General features: G+C 37.1%; 1 protein-coding gene across 2 annotated transcripts in view; it reads right to left on the reverse strand.

The window, feature by feature from the left end:
- Positions 1-17,845, reverse strand: part of PSEN1 (presenilin 1) — a 75,065-nt gene that overhangs the window by 30,774 nt on the left and 26,446 nt on the right. For both annotated transcript variants that reach the window (XM_006884706.1, XM_006884707.1), the window contains one exon: positions 3,781-3,848. In XM_006884706.1, coding sequence (XP_006884768.1) covers positions 3,781-3,848 — 68 coding nt within the window. The remainder of the gene's footprint in view (positions 1-3,780; positions 3,849-17,845) is intronic.

Below are 17,845 nucleotides of genomic sequence, written 5' to 3' on the forward strand. Positions count from 1 at the left end.
AAAGACGAACTTGGAGAACAGTTACAAAAATTATACTATGTTTTCCAGTTTGTGATTGTTAAAAACTTTCATAATAAAAATTTTTAAGTGCTTTGTATTTATTATCATAAAAAAAAAAAAGAAAACATGTCCTGAGTAAGTGAGGAGAAATATAAAGTATCACCAAATACAGAGGAGACTGGGTTATGGAGACTATCCAGAAAGATGAGCCCTCTTGCCCTTCAAGTCCCAAAAGAAGGTAAGCATTAAAGCTTATGGACTATCCCTAAGCATCAAATCACCATACACTCCATACTGAAGATGCAATCCATTTTGAAGGCTGCATTTCTTGATTTTCTGCAACAAGTGCTTCAAGTACTCCTCACTTTTAGCAAGCAAGGTTGTATTGCGTGCATAACGCGGGTAATTGATAAGTCTCCCTCCCTTGATGAGTCTTTTTTTTAAAAAAAAATTGTTTTTTAATTTTTTATTATTTTGTGTGCATGTACCGTTAAATCAGATGTGACTGGTACAGGAGGAGATTTTCCCCTCCTTCCCCAGCAGAGCATCTGGTGGATTCAAACTGTGAACCTCTAGGATTGCAGTGCAGGGTTCTTGCCAATAGGCCACCAGAGCTCCCTGATAAGTCCTTTTTTAAAAGACACAAACAATGACTTTATATATGGACCTCACCTGATGGGTTGCATAGGAATCAGACTGACTACATCTGTGGAAGAAATCACTGGAGAAGCTCAATATTGGTAGTCAAAACTAGGCCAGGGGAGGACTGTGAGTCAGAACATCAATTATTCATATGCAAGTTCAAATTAAAGCTGAAGAAAATAAAAAGAAGTCCATGAGAACCAAGATATGATCTTGAAACTATTCCATCTGAATTTCAAAACTGTAGATCTGAGGCTGGTTTGAATCCACTAGATGCTACGCTGGAGAAGGAGAAGCAATCTTTCTGTACCAGTCGGATCCGATTTGAAGGTACACAACAAGATAAAACAAAAGAACAGATCTGAGGCATTGCATTGAACATCAAAGATCAAAGACTGGATGAGTTGTGCAATGATAATCAAAAGGTCATTACAAATACAGAGAAGAAAGAAAGAACTGAAATGGATGTGAGAAGAGAGTCTAAAAATTGTACTAGTGTATCAAGAAGTCAAAACAAAGGAGGGGGCAATCTCCTCTTGTACCAGTCAGATCTGGTTTGACGGTACACGTAAAAATAATAAAAATAAAAAAAAGAAGAAGAAGGCAAAACAAAGGGAAAGCATGCTGAAGTAAAAGTTGAACAGAAGATTTCAAAGGGCAGCTTGAGAAGACAAGCAAAACAGTGTAATGGAATGTATAGAGCTGGAATTAGCGCATAAAAAGGGAAAAACTACTGAAAACCAAATTTAAGCCTGTAGTTGCAATACTGAAAGATGCTATGGGCAATATATTGATGATCCACAAAGCATCAAAAGCTGTACCAAAAAGAACTGACTGACACCGAAAAATTTCAGGAAGTACCATATGAGAAGGAGCCCATGGTAATGAAGAAGGAAGTGGAAGCTGCATTGAAGGCACTGGCAAAAAAAAAAAGACACAATGCCCCAGGAATTGATGTGATATCAATTGATTTGTTTTAATTAATAAATGCAGCCCTGGATGCACTCACCAGTCTATGCTAGGAATTCTGACGGACATATACCTGGTCAACGGATTGGAAGAGGTCCTTGTCTCAAGAAAGGTGATACAACAGAATGTGGAAAACTATAAAAGAATATTACTAATATCACATGCAAAGAAAATGCTGCTGAAGATCATTTTAAAATGGCTAGAACAGTAAATAGGGAACTACCAGAAGTTCAAGCAGGATTCAGGAGATGCTGTGGCATCAGGGATATCACTGCTGATGTCAAATGGATCCTAGCTAAAAGTAAAAGATACCAAAAGAATGTCTATTTGTTCTTTATTGACTATGCAAAGGCATTTTGACTGTGTGGATCATAACAAGTTACGGCAAACATTGAGAAGGGGAATCCCAGAGCACTTGATTGTGCTCATGTGAAACCTGTATCTAGACCAGGGAACTTGTATGCGAACAGAGCAAGAGAACACTATACGGATGGCACTATGGTGAGTGAAATATCTCAGTAACAAAAGGACAAATATTGCATAATATACCACTGTTATAAAATAGAACTGACAAGGGGAGTTGAGAGGAGAACAGGAAAACGATGGATAGATAATGAACACTGCATTGGAACAGATGAGGGAAAGAATGGTCCAAAAGGAAAATATCATTAGGTATTGTAAGTATGACAACAATCTGGAACAACAGGTGCTTTGCAAAGTGGACTGGGTGGGAGAGGGGGTAGGGAGGAGGGAAGAAAATGTGCAATAATGAATAAATTTTTAAAGTTTATGGACTATCTACACATTTATATTGAGCATTTCAATATCTGAACTGATAATACTCATTAAGTTTTCCTCTTCAACTCTGTCCCATAGTTCCCTTGTCTAAGGAAACTACTATTATTAACTGCATCCGTATCTTCTAGAGATAGTCTAGAAAAATAAAGAGAGAGATATTATATGTATTTACAGAGATCTCTGGAGGCCTGGTGGTTAAAAAATTGCAGTGCCAACACAAAGGCATGTGGTTCAATTTCATCATCTCATTCTCAAGAGAAAGATGGATAATCTCCTTTTGTGCAATTTACAGTCTATGAAAATCTGCTGTTGGGTCAGCTCTGAGTCCATTTGGACTTGATGGTATATAACAACAACAACAACATTATAAATATAATTATATATTTACTATACTCTATTGGTATATACAATTAAACAGTAAACTGCTAAGTAAAAGGCTGACAGTTCAAATTCACCCAGCAGAATTGAGGCCTGGCAAGCTGCTCGAGTCAAGATCATAGCCTAGAAAACCTTATGGGGCAGTTTCACTTTGTAACATGCAGGCTGAATGATCTGAAATTACTTGATAGCATCTAATAGCCAGGTTTTTGTTCCCTTAACAATAGTCAGAGAACTTTCCATTATCAGTGTTACTTCAGAGCTATCTCATTCTTTTTAATTAAGGAATTATATATTCATAGACATTTAACTTGATTCTCTTCTTTTGATTAAAATAATGCTGCAATGATTATCCCTTTAAATCTGCAGGCTCTGGAAATAAACACTTAAAAGTATTGTTGTTGATGTTGATTGCCGTTGAGTTGATGGCCACTCATATGCACAAAAACCCTGAAGTCTTCTATAACTATCGCTGTTCAAGTTCATAGAGTTTCCACAAGCATGAAGTTTAGGAAGTGGATGCCACTCCTGCTTTGATACCTGTCTTAAACTGTCTTAAAAAATTAGTATGCAAATTGAGTTATGATTGAAAACTTAATTTTTTTTTAAAACTTAAATTTTGACTTTTAACTTAAGTTACTCATACTCTTATTAAAAGTGAGTGTTTTTACTTCCTCACTCTTATCAAGTTAAGACAGGTATTAAAAAGCTAGTTAATATTTGTAAACTGATGGATTATAACTAGCAATTACTTTATGAGGATTAAAATTCTAGAATTCGTTCAGTTCTACTTATTATAATTGAATTCAAGATTACAATATTATCTTAAATAACAAGTATGGTCTATATTAGATTACAATATTGTCTTAAATAACAAGTATGGTCTATATTTGGAAACAATACAACTTAAGAGTAATTTATCAACAAAGTATAATGTGACAATTACAGGTCAAGTTAATTTCTCAGACAAGGATCTTTAATATCAAGACTTACCCCAAATAAATGAATGAAAAAAAGAATAGCAACAGTAGGGATGAAATAATAAGCCAGCCATGGATAACCTAGGAAAAAAAAGAAAAGAGTATTGTATAATTAACAGATCCACAAAAGTAAAAAAATTTTCCACAGTATCCAGGAGCCTCAATCTAGAAGTATATAGTACTGACCTACCACTACCAGGTTGTCTAATCAGGAAGGTGCTGGAAAGGGAAAGAGAAAATATAAAATTATATTAGATATTTATATATTTATATCCAGAAAGCTGGGCTGTATAAGAATTGTGGCACTGGGACTGAAGGAAGATTCATCAACAATTGGCGTTACGCTGATGACACAACCCAGCTTGCCGAAACTGAGTATCTCACTACTGGGCCAACTGGCAGCATCAGGATGGATGGTGAAGAGATTGAGATTGTTCACAGTTTTAGTTTGCTTGACTCCACAGTCAACACTCTTGGCACTGGTAGCCAGGAAATTAAAAGACGTATTGCGATGGGAAAGTCTGCTGTTAGAGCCCTCTCTAAAGTACTGAAGAGCAATGATGTCACTCTGGAGACTAAGGTGTGCCTGATACAGGCCATGGTCTTTGCAATCACTTGCTATGCATCAGAAAGTTGGACAATGACTAGGGATGATAGAAGGAGAATTGATGCCTTTGAGCTGTGGTGTTGGAGAAGAGTATTGAATATACCATAAACTGCTAAGACTACGAACACATAGGGCTGCTCCTTGGAGGCAAGAATTCTGAAGTTTCATTTGACATACTTCGGATATGTTGCAAAGAGGGACCAATCCTTGGAGAGGGAAGTCATGCTTGGGAGGGTGGAGGGACAGCACAGGAGAGGAAGGACCTCTATGAGGAGGACTGATTCAGTGACTGGGGTAGTCAGGGTAGGTATGCTGGAGACAGTGAGATTGACAAAGAATAGGCTCGCTATGAGTTGCAGGCGAGCTGATGGCACATAACAACAACTCTAATCCGTGGCCCTTGGGTAAGTTCTTAACTGTTTTTGGTCAAACATTCTTGTAGGTTGTATAACCCTGGTGTGTCCACCTGCCGTACAGAGGCAACTTGTGGTTGCGGTGAAGCTGAACGCTGTGCCACCGATTTGTCAAATGCGATAATGGTTACCCATGGTGGACAGCGTTTGGTGGGACGCCCCAGTTAAAACAAGCTTGGAAGCAGGAGTGGCATCCAGTTCCATAATAGCTTGCCTCTAGAAGCCCTATGAACCTGGTGAAAGGATGAAAGTCACACAAGGGTCAAGGACTTTGGTTCACAGGGTCGCTATGAGTCACCTACAATGTGACAGCACTTAACAACAATAACAATATGTGTGTGTGTCTGTGTGTCTGTGTGTGTAGGGGTGCGCGCGCGCGTGTGTATGAATACATATTCTCCCTACGTGGCTAGTAGAATCTTTGAGATTATGATCCTTATATAACCTTCAAGCCTTAATGTGAACCTGTTGTCAAGGTCTACTTTCAGCCAAACAAAAAGGAGGACTAAAAAGAGAGTAAGAACACTGGGGAAGTGTGTACTCCTCAGTGCAATCAACCCCGTGAGACCTGCATCTGTCCAATAACAGAGCTCAGAGGCAGGAAGGGGCAGAACAAAGAGGACAAATGCAAACGAGGAACCCACAGGAGAGGGGGAAGAATGCTGTTACATTGTGGGGATCACAAACAATGCCATGAAATAAAAGGCATATAAATTGCTGAATGGAAAACAAATTTGTTCCTGAAACATTCACTCAAACTACAATTTAAAAGAAAAAAATTTATTACAAAAATAGTCTATCTGTAATGTTATGTTTTTCAAACAGCAGGACTGAGGGGGAAAAGTGGCTTTGGTATCAAGGCATACTTGAATGAACACTTTGTATTCATAACATAGAACAGAAAACACAACAGAACATGGGTCCCCATTCCTTTGTAAATTTGTAAAATTTTTCTGCACTCCTCTGGACTTGAGTGGGAAGACTGGAGGAATCTCCACATCTTGATGATGAGGGACTGCTGGCAAGAGGAACCGGCAAGCCACTATAACCCATGGGGTACAAGGCATACAGCACTGGTTCTGAAATCCTCATCTTCTGATAGAAACAGGTGCTATAAACAAGGAATTATGAAAAATGCTGGATACCTCAAATGTTTTGATGATTTAATTATTTTTCTATTATTAAACTATAAGCTATCCACCACAACAAGATAAAGGTAAACAACCCGACTGAAAAATGGGCACAGGATATGAACACTTCACCAAAGAAGACATTCAGATGGCAAACAAACACATGGAGAAATGTTCAAAATCCCCAGTTCTGAGAGAGATACAAATCAAAACAACTATAAGATACCATTTTATCCCAGTAAGAATAGCAAAATTCAACAGAGAAGCAAATAACAAATGCTGGAAAAGTTGTGAAGAAACTGGAACCCTTATTCACTGTTGGTGGAAGTGTAAAATGGCGCAACCACTCTGGAAGGCAATAGGGCGCTTTCTCAAAAATTTGCAAATAGAGATACCATTTGACTCAGCAGTTCCACTACTGAGAATACACCATAAAGAAACCAGAACTGTCATCCAAGCAGATATATGCACACCCATGTTTAATGGTGTGTTTTTCACAATAGTGAAGAGATGGAAACAACCCAAGTGCCCATCAACAAACAAATGGATAGCGAAGCTGTGGTATATTCACACAATGGAATATATGCAGCACTGAAAAATAAGGAACTTATGAAATATTCTAAAAAATGGATGACCCTGGAGGACATAATGCTGACTGAAATATCTCAGTCACAAAAGAACAAATACTACATAATGCCAATGTTATAAAACAAGACGGATACTGGGGTGGGAGGAAACTTAAGAGTGGATAAATAATGGACACTGCATTGAAACAAATGGGAGAAAGAACTGCTTAAAAGGAATATATGATTAGGTATTATTGGAATGACAACAGTCCAGAATAAGAATTGTATAGTAAAGTGGACTGGGATGGGGTGGGAAATTGCATAACAATGACATTTTTCCCCCCCAAGAGAAAAGCCAACTGGGGGTGGTGGGGTAGGCAGGGAGGAAAATGTGCAACAATGAATGAATGGAAATTCAAGTTCTCTAGAAACTCTCATTAAACTATCAATTAAAAAATAAAGAAAAAGAGAAGGGGAAAAAAACCCACCAAAAAACCTGTAAGCTATCAATTTCTTGTCACAGAACTCGTATGGTTTTAAATGATCTTAGACACTTCAAAAAAATCTTAGAAGAATGTCTATACATCATTAAGGAGGATGTTAAGCTTATCAATAAAAGAAACAGAATCAATCTTGTTTTAGCAACCCTCTCACAAGATTCATTTTTAATGGTAATTTTATATGTTGAGTATATATTTTGGGGAGAATTTACCTCCTTCAATACAAATTTGTACTTCCGTCAGTCCATGTCAATCAATATTGTTCTCCATCACCATGATTCAAATATATCAATTTTTCTTTTGGTCTTCATCATCCATTGTCTAGATTATACACGCAAAGTTAAGTGACCAAAAACATCATGATTATAAGTCAGGCATACCTCAGTCTACAAGATGATATCCTTAGTTTTGAATAATTTAAAGAAAGGTTTGGGGGCAGAAAATGTGGCCACTCTGTAACATCTATAAATTCTTGACTGCTGCTTCAATGGGCACGGATGTAGACTCAGAAAAATTAAATCCTTGACAACTTCAATCTTTTATCCACTTATCATAATGCTGCTTTTTGGTCCAGCTTGAGGTATTTAATTTTCTTAATGTTGAGGGGTAATCTATAATGAAGGCTTTAACATTTTTTTTTTTTTTTACTTTCATCAGTAAGTGCTTTAAGTCCTCTTAGGCTTCAGCAAGCCATCATGACATTTGAGTATCCCAGTTTGTTAACAAGACTTCCTCTAATCCTGATTCAACATCCTCCTTCACACAGACTATTTTCTTGGCTTAATTTTTCAGTATGCAGGTTAAATAACTACACTGCAAGGCCAAAACACTGACTGTACAACTTTCTTGACTTAAAACAATGCAGTATCCTCTTCTGTTTAATCTCATAAATTGCTTTATGTAGTTTCCACATAAGAACAAGTAAATGTTCCTGAATTTTCATTGTTCGCAATGTAATCTATAATTCATTATGATTCACACAGTTGAATTCCTTTGGAGAGTCAATAAAACAATAACTCTGGTAGTCTCTTGTTTCATTCAAGAACCACCTGACATCAGCCATGATAATCGTTATTCTACATTCTCTTCTGAACTCAGCTTGAATATCTGGCAGTTCCTTGTGGATGTTTTTGGTTTTTGTTTTTTTTTTATGGTGAGAAAAATGTATATTTAGAATTAACCCGCTGGACTCAGTTTAGATGATCCCAATTTTGTTGACAACACTGTGGATGTATTTCAACAGCCAATTTTTTCCCCTTAAATATTCCTACACACACTTTCCTTCATTGAAATTATGTTTCATAAACTCACGCCCACTTTGTTTCATGAAATTAATCACCACTGGACTATGCTACTATTACCCGGTCTTTTCAGGTCACTTCTGGATCTTTCCTATTTCCTTCACTCCCCCCATCCCCCACCAAATTGTGCAACCCTGTGATTTTGCCCTATCCATCCTCACCCCTTTGCTCCCAAGCTACAGCCACTTTTAAATTACTTTCACCAAAATTTTACTTGCATGTTATACTAGAGATATTGTTCAATAATTTCTGCATTCTTTCTTTGGAAAAGGCACAAATATTGATGTCTTCATATATGTTCAGGCCAGTAGCTGTCTTTCAAGTTTCTTGGCATAGATGTGTTGATTTGCTGAAATAGTTCAACCAGTATTTCATCAATTCCTAGAGTCTTTCTTCCCCCATCCAAAAAAAAAACCCCAAAAAAACCTTCAGTGTATCTTGGACTTCTTCCTTCTATATTCTTTTATCATATAGTATCTTCTGATAATTCTTTTAGGTACAGTTACTCTATGTATCCCTTCAATTTTCTTTTGATGCTTCTTAAGTCATTCATTAGGGAAATCTGCTGTTAGGGACCTCTCCAAAGTGCTAAATAACCACAATATCAGTGTAGCAACTGGTGTGCCTGATCCAGACTGTGAAATTCCCAATTACTTTCTAAGAATCAGAGAGCTGGACAATGACTAAGGATGACAGAAGAAGAATCGATGCCTTTGAGTTGGGGTTCTGGAGAAGAGTATTTAACTACCATGGACTGCAAAGAAAACACAGGTCTGTCTTGGAGAGGGTGAAACCAAGCTGCTCCTTGGAGGCAAGGCTTTTGAAGCTCTGTCTACACGGTTTGGGGACATGGCCAGGAGGGGCTAATCCTTGGAGAAGGACATCATTCATACTTAGAAGGGCGGAGGGACAGCACAGGATAAGACGACTCCAGATAAGATGGATTGCGGGATAGTGATGGTAGGTGTGTCGGAGATGATGAGACTGGCTCAGGATAGGACAGTACTCAGAGCTATTACACACAAGGTTGCTGAAGAGTCGCAGGCAACTCGATGGCACCTAACAAGTCATTCAACATCTTCCTCATAGAAGACTTCTTATTGCAACACAGAGCTTGACTTTTTTTTCTTTGAGAAATGTTGATTTCGTGCTTCCCTTGGGTCTTTTAACTTCAGGTCATTTAACAATATTATTTTGTCTTCTCAAGTTGCCTTTGGACATCTTCTTTTCAGCTCTTTAATGCCATCATTTCTTCCTCTAGACATAGCTCTAGTTCAAGAGCAAGTTCTAGAGACTCTTCTGACATCCAATTTGGTCTTTTCTTTTTTCCAATGACTTCCCTCCCATCCATGTATCTTTTCTGGTCTTTAGACATTAGTGTTCAATGTTTGAAATCTGTTCCTAAGAGTAGACTTGTTTAATATTCTTCAGCTTCAACATGAACGTGCTTATGTGCAACTTACCTGTTTTAGGTCTATTTTGCAATCAGTGATACGCACTGTTCTTCTGACTGATGACACCGAGCTTCCCCATCATCAATTTCCACAGATATTGACTTGGTTCCTTTGTATTCGATCAAGTAATGCTCATGTGTATAGCTGCTATTTTTGTTGCTGCAAAAGGTATCTGGACTGAGTAAGTCACTGGTCTTGCAAAATCTCTTTTGTTATTTCTATCACCAAGGCCATATTTTCCAACTGACCTAATTTAATTTGACCATTCTAATCGCCAGTAATTATCAATGTGTTCAGATCAATTTCAGGGTACAAAAGTGGATAATAATCTTCCACCACTTCATTTTTGGTGGCAGTGTGTGAAATTGAGTAACAATCACATTAACTGGCCTTCCAGGTAGGCTGATGGATATTATCCGATTACAGTATTGCACTTTAGGGTAGATCTTGAAAAGTTCTTTTTCACAATGATTGTGACACCACTCTGCTTCATTTGTCATTTCCAAAATAGTAGGTTATCAAAAAGGTCAATACCAGTCCATTTCAGCTCATTAATACCTAGGATGTTGATCTTTATGCATTCCATTTCCTTTTTGACAGTCTCCAATTTCCATGATTCACACAGTCCATGTTCTGATTTTAAACAAATGTTTGTAGTCATAAGAGAAGAAGAGCCACAAGATGAATTCACATGGTGATTTAACAATAGGCTCAAGTGAGTCAGATATGTTAAGGATGGCGCAGGATAGGGCAAGATTCAGATCCACTGTTCAGAGGGTCACTATGAGTCACAAATGACTCAAAGGTATTTGACTACATCATAACATTTAGAAAATATAAAAAAAATCTAAAAGAATGACACGCAATGCTTTTCCTTTCAGATGTTTTTCATGTAGTGCAGGCATGTACCAAACATTTTTTAACATAATTAGAATCAAGTCACACACTGTTTCATTGTCTTCTATCTAAAATTCAATTGTAAAAATTATATATTCTCAAAAAAATCCCAGATATATCCTCATGCCACCAATTAGTTTTTTAAAATATGATCCTCACAATAAAAAATTCACAAAATACAGCATCACATAGATGTTATGCAGATCTTTAGGGTATCATGCTAAACAAATAAGGTTGGTCACAGAGTACTTTTTAAAAAATTTATTAATTTTAATGAAAGTTTACAAAGACTTAGGGTTTCCAGTCATTCATTATTGCACTTTTCTCCCTGCCCACCACCTCCCCCTTAATTCACTCTTCTCCTTGAAAAGAAAAACTCTTTCATTGTTATGCAATCCCTCCCCCCCAAGTCCACTCCACTATGCAGCCTTCACTCTGGACTTCTGTAATAACAAGAATACCCATTCATATGTCCCTTTTAAACAGTTCTCTCCCTCATCTGTTTCAATGTAATACATTTCATTCCTCCCCTCCTTTTCTGTCTTCCCTCGACCTTGATGTCAGTACCATTTTACAACAGTGGCCCTATGTAGTATTTGTCCTTTTGTGACTGAGATATTTCATTCAACATAATGTCCTCCAGGACCACCCATTTTGTATAATATTTCATGAGTTCCTTGTTTTTCAATGCTGCATAGTATCCCATTGTGTGAATATACCAGAGCTTCTCTATCCATTTGTTTGTTGATGGGCACTTGGGTTGTTTCCAGCTGATTGCTATTGCTAAAAAAGCCGCAATAAACATGGGTGTGCACACAGAGTACTCTTATGGTATAAGCCTACTATTATAAAATGTTAAAGAAAGGTTAACAGAGATTGAATCTTCCTTGGCTGTTACAGAAGAGAGATGAGAGTTTCTGTTCCCATAAAGAGATAGGTTGTTGTGTTCCGCAGAGTCATAACTGACCCACAGCTGAACCTCCAGCAGGATTTCAGAGGCAGTTAATTAAGGGTATGAGAGGAGACTGCCCATCCTTCTCCTAGAGAGCAGGTGGTGAGGTCTCAAACCGTGTGCCTTTGGGATGGCAGTGCAGCTTCTTGTCATTACACCACCAGAACTCCCTAAAGATACATACACACTAAAAAATTCTATCAGACAATTCTACTCCATTCTATGCTCAAATGGACAACAATGAGTTTTGGATTTTTGTTGTTCTATTTACTACATAATTTCCCTAAGCGCACTGATCATTTGCCTAACAGGATGTTCACAACTTTATGATTTTTAAGTAGTCTGTATTGTAAAATATTAATTCCCTGCCTATGATAATAGTTAAGTATTTTTCCTATTTAAGGTAATTTATCTTATCATTTCCTGAATTATTGAGTGAATTCAAAACCTCTTTTGCCAATTAGCATGTAACAGTCTACTCTTTTTCCCCAAAAAGAGAGTAAAACTTTTTAATCTTGCGAAAATTCTTAGTGCAGCTTCTCTGTGCTAAAGGTTCTGAAAATAAAGGGCCACCACTTAAAGGGATCAGCTAATTATCTTCTTAGGCCAAAAATTACACCACTTCAGAAAGTTGTGGAGTTAGACCTATAATAAACAATATGCAAAAGTTAATGACCTTTTTCGTTTCTACCTTCTTAGGTCAGTTTGTCATTTAATTTTTTACTTTTTGTAGACTTACAAAGCAACCACAGACATGACAAAACCCCAGGTCTTATTTCCAAACTTGTATAGCAAGTTTCTGAACTTTAGGTTCAAGAACACTTTTTAATTTCTACCAGGAATCAAAATAAACAACTTGTTTTTATAGCACTGAGTATGCTTGCTAGGACTTAAACGTCAAAATCAAAGATCAACTGTCATCCTGGCTTGAATATGAACTTTTTTCAGGCCATCTAAAATAAAGCAAACCTAACAGGTGTATAAAGTAACCAGATGAACACTGTGGCACAAACATATTTCTGTGCAAATTTATCAAGAAAAGTTCTGTAAGCACATTCCGGTCTGTCTCTCCCACTGAATCTAACTATAGAGCTTGGACAGAACACACGAAACAGTGAGGTAAGGCCTCTGAAAGTAAATACAGGCAAATGAGTCAGGGAAGAAAAGATTTACACCTTATCACCAAATCTGCAGTGAGTGTATAATGAATGGCTTTATCCCTGCTCTCTTCTTTAGCCTGACCTTAACACAACTAGAAACCCAGAATAGGCAGGTAAAATAATGAGAGTTCTCTGAGAAACTCCCTTGCTCTAGCTTGGGAGCTATGTTAGGGTCTCCTAACATTCAGCAGAGAATATCAGAAAGATATTTACTGTGTTTTAATGATGACAAAAAAGGTATTTGACTATGTGAATCATATCCAATTATGAAGAAGAATGAGGATTCTAGAAAATTTAATTGTGTTCATGTGAAATCAAGAAAGGTGTGTGTCAGGGTTGTATTACTTTTCTAAACCTATTATATCTGTATGCTGAGCAAATAATTTGAAAAACTGGCCTATATGAAGAATATAGCATCAGAATTGGAGGAGGCTCATCAATATCCTATTTTAAGCAGATGACACAACCCTGCTTATAGTAAATGAGGAAAATGTAAAGCACTTAATGAAAACCAAACACTATAATTTTTAGTATGGATTTTATATCAACATCAAGAAAGCAAAAATCCTCACCACTGGAACAACAGGCAACATCATAAAAAATGGAGTAAAGACAGAAGCTGTCAACTGTTTCATTTTATTGGGATCCACAATCAATACTTACAGTAGTAGCAGTCCAGAAATAAAAAGCTGTGTTGGGAAAATCTGCTGACAAGGACAGCTTAAAGACTAAGGAACATCTGATCCAAGTCATGGTATTTTCAATTATTTCTTATGTTTGTGGAAGCTGAGCAATGAATAAAGAAGCCTGAAGAACAATCAATGCCTCTGAACTGTGGTATTATTGATTAACAGTTCTGATTGTCATATGAACACCAAAAGAACAAACAAGGCGGTCTTGGAGAAGTGTAAACAGAACACTTAGAGACAAGGATGAGGAAACTTTATTTCACGTACTTTGGGTATGTTTTCAAGGAAGATCAGTTCTGAGGAAAAGACATCACATTGAGAAGAACAGTGAATCATCAATAAAGAAAGAAATTGACACAATGATTGAAACAATGGACTTGAACAAGGCCGAAATCATGAAGATGGTGCAGGATACAGCAAGATATCAACCTTTTCTTCATAGGGTCCCCATGAACTGTAGTTCATGTGACAGCACCTATCAATACTTCTTGTTGCTGGGTGCTGCTGAACTGAATATGACTTGTGGCAACCCTATGAACAACATCTGTCCCATCCTGCACCATCCTTATCAACTTTGACACATTTCAGTCCACTGCCCAGACCATCTCCTTGAGGGTCTAGCTCTCCTTTGCTGACATTGCACCTGTCCAAACATGATGTCCCTTTACAAGAAATTGTCTTTTGACTCGAAGTGACCCTTCATTCAATTTCTGGGGATGTAAGCGCTTCCATAAGGAAGTAGAGAGCCTCATCTTTCTCTTATGGAGCAGCTGGTGTATATAAACCATCTATCTTTCATTTAGTAGCCCAACACATGATGTGCCATTTCCACCAGGGCCTGGAATTTCCATTTTCTTCTTTCTTTTCTCTGTTCTCTCAAGCCCAGCCTCTCTAATTAGAAGAGCTATAATCCTTAAAAAGTGAAAGGAATCCAATAGCCATTGCTTTCTTTCTGTCTCTATCCTCCTGTTATTTGGTCCTTGCCACAGCTCTTCATCCACAAAACTAAGAGCAAGGCCTACTTCATAGAGTTGGTAATAAAGAGTAAATGAAAACAAGGCATATAAGATGCTTAGAATATCGTCTGTTGCAATGGATGTACTAAATAAGTGGTCAATTACTCTTTTTTAAAATTTTCTACTAGTTTATTTATAAATTTTTAATACAAATTTGAACAAATTCTTTCAATTTCCCCTACCCCTCAACCGATCAAATTGTACAACCCAATGATTAATCCCCTCTCTCCCATGCACATCCACATCTCTCTGCTTCCAGCCTCTCTCACTCCTCCTGGATCCTTATACTCATTCTACAATAATGGTTTTATACAATATTCATCCTTGTGGGACTGAATTAGTTCACTCGGCATAATGCTTTCCAGTCCCTCCCAAGTTAGGTAATAAATGACAAAATCATGGCTTTGTGTGCTGCATAGTATTCCACTGTGTGAATGAACCATAATTTCTCAATCCATTTGTGTGGTTAGACATTTGGGCTGTTTCCATGTTACTGTGATAATGAATAATGCTGCTGTGAACATTGGTGTACAAATCTCAGTTTGTGTGTGAGCTCTCATATTCTCAGGGTATATTCCAAGTAGTGGAATAGCTGGGTCATACGGAATTTCTATGTTCAGTTTTTTGAGGAAGTGCCCTTATTGTTAACATTGCCAACAAAAAAACTGGAGATGCTGGTGTAAGGTGTATATTTAAGGACCATAAACTACGAGGAAAAGATGATGGGACAGTAGCCCAGTGAAGTAACAGCTTTTGTGGAGAGATTGGATAAAGGAGAAAAATATGCACTTTCACAATAATGCTACAATAAACAGAACTATCATCCTTCTGTTTGTTGTCCCATTAATGTTCATGGAGAAATAACGTGGCAATGTCACAAGCTACAACGTGATCAATTCAGGAAGTAAATCTGGATCTGTCTGGCCACAAACTGTATTCTCTACACATCAGTGTTTAAGATTGGAAAAATGCATGCATGTTTAAAAGCAAAGAAAAGAGGAGGAGGTTTGGAGATACTGCTATTCCTTTTATGGAAAAACAAAGAAATTCCTTTCTCTAAGGTACTGAGAAATAGAACTCTGGTTAACAAATCTGAGTTGAGTCCAGAGCTTCTCAAATTCAATTACAGAGACATTTTGGAAAGAAAAAGAAAGAAATCTGGAAAAAAAATTGTAGAAAGGAAAAAGTAATAATCCACTCCTTCAGTAAAAATGTCTAAAAAAGAAACAGAAGAATAGAACAGTGTGTAATTTAGATAAAAGTTACAAAGGAGTCTAATAAAGTAGAGGAATGGCGCTGTCAGGTAAACACAAGATACATGAGGAAAAGGACAAAGAAAACCAATTAAGGCATGAGCGGAGAGTGCGCTTCAGCATGGGTTTACACCACTGGCTTTTGGCTTTCTGAGTGGTAAAGCTTATTGTCATCAGGCACATCTTTCACCTTCAGCGTTTTCCTATGTTGAGTAATGTCAGACTACTGCTTGTCATCACTTAAATCAGTGCCTCTACCCACACAAGGGTTCAACAAATAGCAAAGTTAAATGCCATGATAGTTTGTGAGTTCTGTAAAGCTATCTAATCTTATCAGTAATCAACTGAATGCAAATTAAGACACTGGCTTCATCTATAAAAAATGAGTATGGATTTAAAATATTTTCAATGCTGGTGAAGACAGGACAAGAAAAACATTCTCAGTTATTACTAGTATTAAGTGCTAATTTCAACCTTCAAAGGTATTCAGAGAGAACTTTGAATACCAAGAATTAAAAATACACTGATCATTTGCCCCAGGAAGTCTATGTCTAGAATTTTACCCTAAAGAAATCATTTTAAAGATTAAAAAAGCTCTAGGCATAAAGACATTCATTGTTTTTTTATAATAATGAAAAACTGGAAACAACTGTGCAACATTAGGGGAAGTGCATTACAATGCACCCATTGAACGAATTATACAGTCACAAGAATGATTTTCTAGGAATTAAACATGGAAAAATACTTGTGCCAAAATAAAAGTTAAGAAAGAACCCAGTATGATTATATTACAGTTCCATGACTTAAAATAATTTACAATTTTTCTGGAGCAAAAGCCGAACGTGCAGAGCCTCAGTGCAATGACGGAGATTCAGGAGTGACTCATTCAGCTAGGGAGTGATCTAAAGAGAAGAGACTGGGAGTTGAGATGAGTCCAGTCTTTCCTACACAATCTACCCTGTGCCCAATTTTCAAGAAAAGATTGCTGTTACTGTCAGAGAGACAGCTACAGAGTAGGCAGCTTTCAGTTTAGAGATGGAAATGTGGCCAAACACCACTCCAGCATCTCAAGGTTGATTTTTTGTTCTGTGCTCAAACACTGAAAATCTAAATTTGTTTAGCTACACCTCATTTTATATGAAGGAGCTCTAATGACCGACTGATAAAGAATTGTGCTGCCAACCTAAAGATATGTTAGTTCAAATCCTGAGAGTCTCACAGAGAAAGATGGGCAATTTTCTCCTGTGTGATTTACTGTGAAAATCTGCTGGCAGGGTCCGCTAGCAGTTGGTTCCTACTTGACTACATATTAACAGCAACAATATTTTGACAGTTTAAGCCACTGACATTGTGATATGAAAACTGAAGTTTTTCCATTTATTGTCATTTGATATTTCCAAAATGTTCCACCAAAATGGGGTTTGGGGAGAGAGACACTAATGCAGCACTGAAAAACAAGAAACTCATGAAATATTATACAAAATGGATGACAGTAGAGGACATTATGCTAAATGAATTACCTTAGTAAAAAAACACACAAATATTGCATAATGTCACTGTCATACAACAGGACCGACATCAGGGTTGGGGGAAAACTAAGGAAAAAGGGGATAAATAATGTACACAGCACTGAAACAGATGAGAGAAAGAACTGCCTAAAAGGAATATATGATTAGGTATTACTTGTATGACAACCATCCAGAATAAGAACTGCATCGTAAAGTGGATTATGGTGGGGGTGGGAATTGTACAATAATCAAAGAATTTTTTTTTTCCAAAGAGAAAAGCAAACTGGGAGGGATAGGAAGAAAAATATGCAACAATGAATGAATGGAAATCCAAGTTCTCTGTAAACTTTCATTAAAATATCAATTTTTTTTTTAAAAGAATATACCTACAACCAGGAGAACATAAAATAGATGAATGGAATCTTCTAAGAATCAAATCCCTATGCACATCCAAAAACTTCTCCACCAGGGTAAAAAGGGAAGCCACAAACTGGGAACAAATATTTGGTAATGACATGTCAGATAAGGGACTTATATCCAGAATTTATAAAATACTTGAGCACAACAAGATAAAGGTAAATAATCCAAAAGAAAAATGGGAACAGGATATGAACAGACACTTCACCAAAGAA

This window comes from Elephantulus edwardii, unplaced genomic scaffold (assembly GCF_000299155.1).
Source record: "Elephantulus edwardii isolate Elephantulus edwardi_28Jun2011 unplaced genomic scaffold, EleEdw1.0 scaffold00037, whole genome shotgun sequence".
Lineage (NCBI taxonomy): Eukaryota > Metazoa > Chordata > Mammalia > Macroscelidea > Macroscelididae > Elephantulus > Elephantulus edwardii.